We start from the raw sequence: 11,436 nt of genomic DNA on the forward strand, positions 1-11,436 counted from the left end.
TCTCCCAGCCTGGCTCCAGAGCAGAGGGATCCAGCCCTGGCTCCTGCAGCCGCAGCGATGCGGGACGGGGCTGCGGGAGCCGGGACGGGGCTGTGGGAATGTTCTCCCGGGGTTCTCGCTCCCAGCCCCGCCCCGGGGCCGCCCCCGCCCGCCGCCCCCTCCCCACCGGCTCCGCCCCGGCGGCGGAGGAGCCGGGCCGGGATCCGGGAGAGCCGGGATAAGCGGGATAACCGGGAGAGCCGGGCAGCGGCGATCGGGGCGCCATGGCCGCGGTGGGTGCGGGGGGGCCCGGGGGTGGCCGCGGGGGGGAGGTGGGGGTGGCAGTGCCGCGACCTTGATGCTCTGTCCCCCCCGCAGGTGACCCGGGGCACCGCCACCCGCCGCAGCCGCCTCAAGCGCTCGGACGGCAGCACCACCTCCACCAGCTTCATCCTGCGCCAGGTCAGCGCCCGGGGGGCTCGGGGGGAGGCTCTGGGGGCCGGGGGGGGGGCTCCGTCCCGGGGGGGCCAGGACCCTCGTTGTCGGTGCCGCAGCCCGGGGATGCTCCGGGTCCCGCTCCGGCTCCGCGTGCGGGGGCACTTGGGGCTCGGGGCAGAGCTGGGACCCCCCGGGAGCTCCGGAGCGCGGCCCCGAATCCCGGCTGGAGTCGCGGTTTAACGGGATGAACTCCTGGGTTGTCCTCGCCTTCCCCGGCTGCGGCTGACCCCGCGGGCTGGTTCTCTGCTTATTCCCTGTGGCACCCAGGGCGAGAGGCGCGCCTCTTCTCAGGGAATGGAAGCGGAGGTTTTAGCGAGCTCCTGACTTTAGGATTTCTGGGGGGAAAAAAAACATCTTTTAAAGGTGTCACGAGCATCGGCAGCTCAGCTGGGGCTCCTCAGGACTAATTATACAGCCCCCTGTGCTCCCCCTGGCACTGCAGGAGCGGTGGCACCATCGTGAAACCCCCTGGAAACAGTTCCCCTTTCCCTTCCCTGTTCCCTTCCCTGTTCCCCTTTTCCATCTCTATTCCCAGTCTCCCACTCCTGCCTGCCCTGAGTGAAACACAGACTGACACCCCGAGCCTCCCTGAAGCGTCACTCTCACCTAGAAGACGCATCTCAGAGGAAATGTTATTAATTTGATGTAAAAGTCGAGGAGGTGGAACATTTCCCAGAGCACAGACCTGCATCCCAGATTCCTCGGTGACTTTAGCAGAAATTCAGGGAAGCTCAGGAAGAGCTGAGCTGGGCCCTCGATGGATTTGGGGGCGCTTGTCATGTGCGCTGTGGCAGCTGCGAGGTCGGTCTGTCAGGGAGAGGGGTTTTAATCACCCCGGGGAAGTTCGATGTGGCTTTGTGGCATCTCCTCGGCAGCTCCAGCCCGGAGAGTCCCCGTTCCCAGGGTGACATACATGGGAGAGTCTCAGCAAGAATCTGCTGCTCAGTGTGATCTCAGCCGTGGAAATGGGAGCTGGAACAGGGATAAAGGAACAGAAAGGCAGTTTTGGGGTGTGTTGGGATGCCCAGGAGGTGATGCCGTGGGCCCTCCTGGGGGGTGTCCCGGGAAAGCTCAGTAGGAATGTTGTTTCCAGAGGTGGATTTTGGGCCATGTGGAAATGGAGGGTTGGTGATTTAGGCAGAGAGTCATCAACATCACTTGGTGACGTGGGGTTTTGGGAGCCTGGCCTCTGTCAGTTGGATTTGGGAGGACAGGGGGGACCCGCTTTGCTCCTGACCCCCCTGAGGGGGTGGATTTACACACTGGAAGGGCACTGCCAAATTTGTAACAGAAAAATCAGGTGCTGGGATGTTTTCCCTGTCCTTCCCTCCCACTGGGAAGTTTTCCCTGACAGCAGCCAAGGTGGAAGGTGAAGTCCCACCAGCAGGGATGAACTTCAGGGAACGCTGCGCTGGCTGTGGGGCTGATTTAAAACCAGACAGGAGTTCTGTCCGTGAGATCTGCAATAAATGTCCCAGAGAACTTCAAATCTTTCACAGAGCTTTTATGTGCTGAAAATTGAGCACTAGCTTCTTGTCCAAGTCCGAAATACCCACAGAAATTGTATCCTCGGTTTCCTTCTGTGTCAGGAGAGATGTTGCTCCCCGGGATTTGAACTCATTATTTGACTTTTCATCGTCTTACACTTAATTTCTGGCCTCTCAGTCTAATTTAGGAAGGGAATAATGCTTGGAGCCAAACTTTTGGGTTTGCCTTTTGGTCCAGCACCCCGTGGTGAGAAGCAAAGAGTGCTGAGTCCTGTGCGTGTCCACAAGGACAGAGCTCCCAACCCCACGTGAGGATCTGGGGGTGCCCCTCGTGTCCTGGGTGCTGCAGATCAAGGGGACGATGCTTAAAAACCCCAAAGAGCTGCCCAGGGAGGGAGATCCTCGTGCCCTGGGGTGACCTGGAGCACAGGATGTTCCCAGGGGGTTGGTGACACGGCCGAGGCTGTGACCAACCCTGGTGCTGGAGGAGCTCGGTGTGGCCTTGGAGCAGGGAATGGGTGCACAGAATCGTTCCTCTGACGTGGCAGGTGCTGCTCAATTATAGTGAAGAAGCCCCTGAAGGGACAGAAGTCAATTATAAGACACAAAGTAGGGCAGCTGCAAACATGTGCTTGCAATTCCACAGAACGCTGCCATAAGAATTCCTGGTCGTGCTTTCGGGAAGATTTTGCCTTTCCACCCCTTGCTGTGTGGCCTGTGACTGCACACAAGTTGTCTTTTCCCTTTGAACTCTGGCAGCATCACTTGTACTCCCTGTGATTTTTTTTGGAATTTATTTCCCTGAGAAAACTGAAGTGACCTGTGGAGAACAACAAGTGAGAGCACAAGAGGAAACAGCCTCAAAACGAACCAGGGGAGGTGTAGGTTGGATATTAGGGAAAATTCCTTCATGGAAAGGGCTGTCCAGCCCTGGCACAGCTGCCCAAGGAGTCACCTTTCCTGGAGGGATTTAAAATCCACGTGGATGTGGCACTTGGGGACGCGGGTTTGTGGTGGCCTTGGCAGTTCCCGGGGTCTTGGAGGTCTCTTCAGTGTCAGCCTTGTGATAAAATCTTCCTGATTCCAAATAACCGGTGGAAATCCTTCCCAAATCGTGGCAGAGATTTTAAACAAAGCCACTGAGTGTCCCTGTGCAGTCCAAGGACACTGAACCTCATGTAAATTATATTTAGACACGCAGTTTATTTCTGGAAGGATTTTTTTTTTTTTTTTTTTTGCTGCTTATTTAGAGATATTTGAAGTTAAAGCCAATTTTCTTTTAAGACTTAGTTACACCTGCATCTCTGGCAGTGCTTGTGCTTCCCCTTTTCAAATGGCATTTTTTTCCTGTGTAATCCTGAGAGGAAAAGGAAAACAGCATTTTCTATTCTTGGGGCAGCTCTCAGGCTGCAAGAACACTTTAAAAGGTCGGTGACACTCTGATGGGAAGGTTTGGAATCTTTAGGAAGAGTTTTGTGACCTTTGTTTCCAGCTGGGTTTGTGTAGGGGGGGGGTGGTTGGGGTTGTGGTGTCCTGGGCAGGACCAACTTTGGCATCTCAGTCCCAGATCTTTTTGCCTGATCAAGCAAAGGTAGTTCTGGCTCAGATTTGGGAAGGTTTTGGGGTGTCTGAGCTCTGTTTGTCCTTTCTCAAGTGTGAAAAACCTTCCCCTTAGCACGGGAAAGTCTCAGGTGTGGCTTACCCTGAAGGCAGCGTTAGATGGGATATTGGGAAGGAATTGCTGGCTGGGAGGGTGGGCAGGCCCTGGCACAGGTTGGGCAGAGAAGCTGTGGCTGCCCCTGGATCCCTGGGAGTGCCCAAGGCCAGGCTGGAACAATCTGTGCTGGTGGAAGGTGTCCCTGAACCAGGGAGAGCCAGCATGTGGTCCCTGCTCATCACTGATGGGGGGGGGGGCAGCTCCAGTGACCATTTCTCACTGAACTTTTCAACGTGCATCCGGTTTCTTCCTTCAGTTTTGCTATTTTTTTTTTGTCTTAAAACCCTTTTCCTTGGCATGAAATGAGAGCTCAGGGTGTGACCCTGGGACCCTGGTCTTGGTTACGGTGTTTTGGGGGGCAGGAGGTGGCTGTAGCTGGCAGTGTGATCCCTTCCAGGGGGGACATGCGAGGATCCATGGAGTTCCTGAAAATCCAGCTCTGACTGGGTGGCTAAAACCCACCGTGCAGAGGAGCAGCTCGGGGTTTCAGTCACTCCCCAGGCTGAGCTCAATCCCACGATGAGTCATTAATTTCTAAAATACAGCTTTACTGCCATGGAATGTGATTATTCCACGAGGCTGTTATTTTCCTCTGTGCAGCATTTAGAAGCTCTTTCAGCACTTGACAGGTGAATAGAAGATGAAGCCCTTTCCCCAAGGGAACAGGAGCCTCTCTGGCACGGGGGGGTGACACGGCTGGGAGTGTTCCCTCTGCTCCACTCGGGGTGCTGAGCAACCCCAGCAGCTGCAGCTCTCAGCTCAGCCCAGCTCACACAGGGACACACAGGAGATCCACTCTGGGAAAGTGCAGATTTTATTTTGTAGATCTACCTTGTTTAGGTTAAATCCAAAGGGGAAATGGAGGCCTGAGCTGAAATAAATGAATAAATGTGCCCGGGGTGTCCTGCTGTGGTGCCCCAGCAGCCAGGGGGGTGCCCCTCTCCCTGCAGGTCTCTCTTACACCACGAAGGGAGTTTGTAGAAGGTCCTGGGAGCTTTGGGGGAAAGCAGGGTTTTCCCCAGTGTCACAGAATCATCAAATCATGGAATGCTTTGGGTTGGAAGGGACCCTAAAATCATCCAGTTCCACGGGCAGGGACCCCTTCCACTATCCCAGGTGGCTCCAATGCCCATCCAACCTGGCCTTGGACACCTGATCCTGTTGCTCTGTCAGTCATTCCAATCAGGATTGAACTCCCAGGTCACAGAGGTGACCTTTGAAGCTGGTTTTGTTCCCAGGGCAGGGATGAGCCCCATCCCTCGTGTCCCTGGTGCAGGGGCTGTGCCAGCTCCTGGCACTGCGATTGTGCCACCACAGCAGGATTTCCCTGGTACAGCTTGGAGAGCTTCCACATCCCCTGCCAGCTGGAGAGAGCCCATCCCAGCGCTGGGCCCAGCTGGGTTTGGACCCTCGGTGAGGCTCCCAGGGCGAGGAGAACTCCTGGAATGAGGAGGGGGAGGCAGAGCCTTCCGTCCGGCTGCGTGTGCCACCTGGGCAGCTGTGGATGAGCCCAAGGGTTGGATCATGTCTGAATGGCACCTCTCCCTAATTTCCTGTGGGGATGAAGTCAGAGGGATGGGATACACAGCTCTTTTCCTGTGGCTTGAGGGGCTGGTGGATGGATTTGCAACACATCCCCCGTTCCTGGGTGTCTCTGCAAGGCTGGACTCTGATCCTCGTGGGTCCCTTCCAGCTCAGGATATTCCACGATTCTATGAACCCTGACAAGGTTGAAATAACAGCAGCAGGAAACTTAAATGGATTTTTTCAATCAAAAAAACAAAGAGGAGGAAAAATGCCCTCTCTCCTTAGTCCTGCCATCACCTCACCCAACTGCAGCAGAGCCACCAGCACACTCCCTGCTTCCTCTGGAAAGCCGTGTGTCTGGGAATCTCTGTGTCACCAGGAGCCTTAATTGAATGTTTCTCCATGTACTCTGAATCTCCAATTAAGTTCCCACTTTGTGTTCCCTCAGGAAAGGGAAAGGGTGTTGTGTGAGGGAGTGTTTGCAAGCAAACAGCGACCACCAGGTGCCCTCCCCCCAAAACAAACCCCCCCAAACTGTGGCTCGTGGTCGCATCTGGAGCCTCTGCAGCCTTTGGCTCGCTGTGCTCTGTCCCTGGGGAGCCCCTGGCTGTCCTTGGTGCTCCCTGAGCGCGGCCGGGGCTGCCCCTGGAACTGGGACAGGATCCACGTCCTGCACGTGGAACTGGAACACGAGCCGTGTCCTCACGGATCCTCGTGCATCCCAGCGTTTGTGGTGGGCACCGGGGCACAAGAGCAGCCCCCTGGCACTGGCAAAGCCCCGGGATGCTCTGTGTGGATTCGATGGAGCCGCTGCCGTGGATGCACGGGAAGTCTGAGCCTTTGGAACTCTCCCTTTAAAAATCCCGTGTCCCACTCTCCGGCAGATGTGCTGACCGGCTTATCGTCTCCATGGCAACAAGGTTTGGGGTTTTAAAATAGTCACAAAAGAGAGCTGGGGGTATATTAATAGCGCGGGCAGCGTAGGTAAAACGGGGCTGGGCTGCTGCTCACCCCAAATTGGGGCTGTTTGGGATCGTCCGTCTGCCGGCAGCGACCGGGGGTGTTTGTTTACGCGTGCTTTCGGAGCGTGACCTATAAAATGGTGCTGCTCAGCCGCGCAGTGTGGGGACCGTGGGGCGCTGGCAGGAGCCGAGTGACAGAGTGCGGGGCGGGTGACACGGGGGAGGGGACAGCTCCGTCAGGAACGCGTGCACGGTTGTGTAGGGTTATAAATAATATAGGCTAGGAATGCGCGGTGTTCCTGCTGCCCCCCGTTCCTGCGAGGGGGAGTTTTGGATCCAGAATCCCTGCGCGACCCGCTCGGCCCCGAGGCAGCTCCATCCCTGCTTCCCATCACCCAGCGCCTCCTCCCAGTCCCCGCAGCGTGGGGACAGCCCGCGCGGGGCTGCGGGGCTGCGATTGCAGGTGGAATCGCTCGGAGGAGAGCCGGGAGCTCTGGGATGTGCCGTGGTTTCTATGGACACCCAGGGCTCGTGTCAGGCGCGATCCGCTGGGATTGTGCTGAGTGTGGAGGAAGCGCAGGGGATCACGTGGAGCTCCAGACCCGGGGCTGCTGGAATATGTTCTGTTGGAATGTGGTAGAGACAGAAATAGTTTTGGTTTTGTTTTGTTTTTTTTTTTCCCCCTAAATTCCTTATGTTTTGGGTGACCCGCGGAGTTGGGAAAAAGAGCTGCTGAGCAGGGTGAGGTGGGAAAGCCTGGGGTGTGTAACCTCCAAAATTCTGCTTTGATAGAGCAGAGCCCCAGGAAATACAACTGCCATGTTAGAAAGGTCTCCTCTTAGAGGAGGTTTTGGCTGATAGACAAATGTAATAAACACAGTCCTGGAATCACAGGGTGGTTTGGGTAGGAAAGGATCTTAAAGATCATCCCATTCCAACCCCACTGCCCTGGGCAGGGACACCTTCCACTAGCACTGATTGTTCCAGCCTGGCCTTGGACACTTCCAGGGATCCAGGGGCAGCCACAGCTTCTCTGCCCAACCTGTGCCAGGAATATCACGGTCTCAGGGAAAACCTTTTTCTGTTCTAAAGCGGAGATTTAATGTCCTTAAATAAGAGTCTCCTCAACACTGGATCCTGACAGCTTTGCTTGGCTCTGGGCTGGGACACCTTTTCCTGCGTGGAATAAGCTGTGACTTCCCTCTGGTTTTCCTTGTGTCCCACTTTTCCTGGGATTTGTGGGTTTTTTTGACGGTCGTCCTCCGGTCTGGTGGTTTCAGTGCTTGACCAGCAGCTCCTTCCCAGCTTATATAACTCATCACATTCCCAGTTACACGTTTGGACAGTGGGACCTGCCCCCCCGTCCTGATATTTCCGTAGGTTATTGCACTTAATGCATTTTGATATCCCTGGAAAAATGTGAGATCTCGAACCAGCAAAACGCCTCAGGTGAGAACTTTGAGGGCACCCTTTGAAAATGCTCATTCCTTTGAAAGAAAATACCCTTTTACTGGGATGATCTGGGTGTATCAGCCAGTGACAGCCCATTAATTTTCCACGTTTCACCTGGAGAAACGTTCCCAGTGGTTGGTTCTGCGGGAGGAAGAAGAGGCAGCTACACACGAGCACTCCCGTGACCCAACTCCTGTTGGACCTGGAAGACATGTCCTGCTGCTTCCATGAAGATCTGCTCTCCTACCACTCCTTGGGTGGGAATACAGCGGGATTTGTGAGCTAAAACCAAGCACTGGGACACACCGGGCAGGAATCCCCTGCCTCGTTCCTGGTGGTTGATCCCACGCTGGACATCCCAGGCCGAGAGCATCCAAGGATCTGGGCACCTGTGCGAGTCCATCACCCTGCTGCAGCCCCACAGGATCTTCTGGAAGAGCTGCAGCGACCTCAGACACCTGGGATTAAGCAGGAGAATCCCGTGTCCCAGAGGAAAACCTCCCTTCTGACTCCAGTCAGCCCTGAGAGCTGCAGAGTGACGCGTCCCTTTCTGAAGAGAAAGGGGGATTCCTTGACGATTTTCCAACCCAATGACACCCTTGATTGGATTTTCCTTGCCCAAATCCTTGTGGCATGGTGTGTTCTCCACTTCCCACCTCATGGTTTCCAGGGGGACCTTCTCCTCCACGAGGCCTCGGTGCCAACACGTGGCCCGTAAATGTTCTGCCCAGTTTCTGTGAGCAGCTTTTGGAGGCCTTTCATGCCAAAGCCTCTTTGTGCTTCCAAGTTCACCAGTGGACATTTTGTGCTGGGAGTTGTTGGGGTGTTCATTCCCTGGGGGATCTCTTAGCAATTGGAACTGGTTGTCCCCCTTAGGAGACGTTTTGTGACCTGGTGGGTTTTTTCCCCCTGCTCTCTTTTATTCATCTCGGAGCGATAAAAATTCCTGGGCACTCCCTTGGGGCTTTAGTGGCCAGCTGAGGTTAATGGCCTGAGATTGCTGAACACCAGCCAGACATTCAATCTTCCAAGTGCCTGGGAGCAGGGATGGCTCCTGTTCCCTTGGAGTCCAAGGGATTCCACCTCAGCTCTCAGTGCCAGGGGTTGGGCTGAGCAAAGATCTCTCCTCAGGTTCTCCTTGGCCTTGGGCTCTTTGCCTGCTCTCACACCTCTGGTTCAAGGGAAAACTAACACCAGTCACGTCCTCTGGGAGGGACATCCCAGGGGATTGGGTGCTGCTGCTGCTCCAGCACGGAGGACTAGCAGGAATTTCTCCCCCTGGACTCCTGAATTCATTCCATGGCAGCTCTTGATGAGAGGTCACTGCCCAGCCAAGGATAAGGTCCTTATTTACCCAGGGAAGAGATGTCATGGAACAAAATGAAGGTGGAATGACTCCTACAAAACTGCTGCATCAATCCTGACTCCTGGCCTGTTCCAGCCTGGAATGGGGGATCCGGGGATGAGCTGCACGACACGATGGGAAAGTGTAAAAAAAAGGAGACGAAAGACAGAAATACAGCTGTCCCCCTTTGTATCAGCCTTTTTGCCATTCCTCCTTTTTCCTGTGAGCCAAAGCAGGAATTGCCAGTGCCCACACTGGCCCCAAACACCAAACTCCAGGCAGAGCAGCCTGAGCAGCAGAGGCTCCTTTATTCTTAGTTCAGTAGTCAGGAGGGAGACGATATTTGCTGTCAGACGGATTTCGGAGCCCAAAAGCACATTAAAAATAAAAGAATGAAGAAAGCCAAGCCTTGCTGAGCAGAGCACACCCATCTGGGGGACTGCAGAGCCGGGCCCTCCTCCGGGGATTTTTATAATAACTTGCTTCTCTCAGTTAATGCTGAATTAATTTATATAGGTTGATTTTGTCTGCTGGTAAATGGGCAAAGAGGAGCCTGCACACGGCGTGTCCCTCCTTCAAGGGCTCGTGGAAGGGTTTGGGATGGAAGGGGCCTCAAAGCTCATCCAGTTCCACCCCCTGCCGTTGGTGATGGTTAAATGAGGGGTTACCACTTACAAGCAGGAGAAACAGGAGGGTGATGAATTACAAGCCGGTGTAATTTATGCAGGAGCAGCGTGGGGGAAATCTCAGCCCACTCCTGTTCCACATAAATTATGGATGTACCGCCTTGAAAATAGCTCCAGAGGGTGTTGGGATTTTTTTTTTGGCTAATGAATCATGCCCTGAATTCCTACAGTACCTACATTGACTCAAATGTCTCCTTTTTGCCCCACCTTTATTTTTGGATCCTCAGTAAACTTTTGCTGAACTTGCAGTTCCGGGAGTTTCTTTAATTTCCTCCCAGCAGACCCTGTTCTTTGGAGACCCTGTTTGGAAAAGGGACCCCTGAATTTACTCCTTCCCCCAGAGCCTTCCCACGGGACAGTTCCCCTCTTGTGCCCTGGACATCACTGGCAGAGATCCCTTGGCTGGTTTTTAAGGATCTGTGGGATGAAATGTGTGCTTAGGAGGTGCAGCCTGCTCTGGTGTCCCTGCAACCCATGGATATGGAATCTTTGGAGCTGCAACCTTCCAGCCAAGGTTGTGGGCAACACAAACCCTCTGGAACCGGGTGCAGAAATGAAGGAGTTGGACACAATTCCTGAAGGAAGTGAGGGATGACCATCCGTAGAGAGAATATTGATTTGGCTCCAAGTTAGTGACGTTTGGGGGTGGAATGCCCTGTGTATCCCTTGGAGTTATCCATGAGGAATATCCATGAGGAATACCGGGGGAGCAGCCGGGCTGAGATCTGAGCCCCTTCATCGCCCAGCAGGGAGAGAGAGGCTTTGGAAGGTGAAAAGTGGTGGGTTTGGAACACGAGGAGATGGAACAGCTTTGGACCTAAAAAGGAGCTGCTCCAAGGATACGGGAACGTGTCGGGAAGAACAAGGCGACGTGTGATTCTCATGCTAATGAGGGTGTGGGAGGAGCAGCGGAGGCACCTCGGGAAGGGATGGGATGAGCCCCGGGAGGGAGCGGGGAGAGGGAGAAAAGGGCTCAGTGCCGAGGGACGGGGTGGCACTCCTGGAAAACCATTTGGATTTTGCCTCGGATGGGGAAAAGGGCTTTGGAGATGCTGGAGAGACACGCTGGGAATATTTCATTGTCAGATGGCAGCAGCCTGCCTGGGATATATTTAGCTGATCCCACGTGTGGCTTTGTGAGGATTCTTGTGCGTTTTTTCCCCCCCTTCCCTGTTTTATGTCACTTTTTAAAGCACGATTATTTATATTCCGGTAGAAGGTGTCCCTGCCCATGACACAGGAACGGGACGATCTTTTAAGGTCCCTTCCAACCCCAGCCAGGCTGGGATCGTGTGAGTCACTTCCCCACGGAGCACACTGAAATGCCACAGCCCTGGAGATGGGGCCGTGGCCACGTGTGAGTGCTCGGGCTTCATTTCCAGTTTCCAGCGCTGATTCCGGGGGTTTGGGCAAGTTCAGCTAAATCTGGCTTGGAGGTGGCACTTTCAAGCCACGATTTTTTATTTCCCCCCCCCATTCAGTGCTATTTTTAGCCCACTTCCTGGGCACCGTGTATTTTAGTGCAGTGCCCACACAAAGCACACCCTGCAGATGGTTTCTGACTCTCCAGTGTCCCCTTTTCGGTGCCACTCATTAGTTCTGTTCCCTCCACGCAGCTCCTTGGCAGGGGGTAAAATAAAACCCTTTTGTGCCTCGAAAGCACTTTTTTTTTTTTTTTTTTTTTTTTCTTCCCCCCAAAAAGCGCCTTTTCAGGATTTTGGGTGGGCTTAAATTAATCCCAAGGGGAAAAAACCCTTTCCAAAAAGGAAAAAAAAAAAAAAAC

The 11,436-nt window shown here is 54.4% G+C and overlaps 1 protein-coding gene across 1 annotated transcript in view; it reads left to right on the plus strand.

The window, feature by feature from the left end:
- Positions 1 to 190: 190 nt before the first annotated feature.
- CACNB4 (calcium voltage-gated channel auxiliary subunit beta 4) overlaps positions 191 to 11,436 on the plus strand; it is a gene marked incomplete at its 3' end in the record, with an annotated part of 53,329 nt that continues 42,083 nt past the window's right edge. The window contains exons 1-2 of the mRNA XM_027902919.1: positions 191 to 272; positions 358 to 441. Coding sequence (XP_027758720.1) covers positions 264 to 272; positions 358 to 441 — 93 coding nt within the window. The remainder of the gene's footprint in view (positions 273 to 357; positions 442 to 11,436) is intronic.

This window comes from Empidonax traillii, unplaced genomic scaffold (assembly GCF_003031625.1).
Source record: "Empidonax traillii isolate 1590-97213 ecotype Southwest subspecies unplaced genomic scaffold, ASM303162v1 scaffold920:size239203, whole genome shotgun sequence".
NCBI classification, from domain to species: Eukaryota; Metazoa; Chordata; class Aves; order Passeriformes; family Tyrannidae; genus Empidonax; species Empidonax traillii.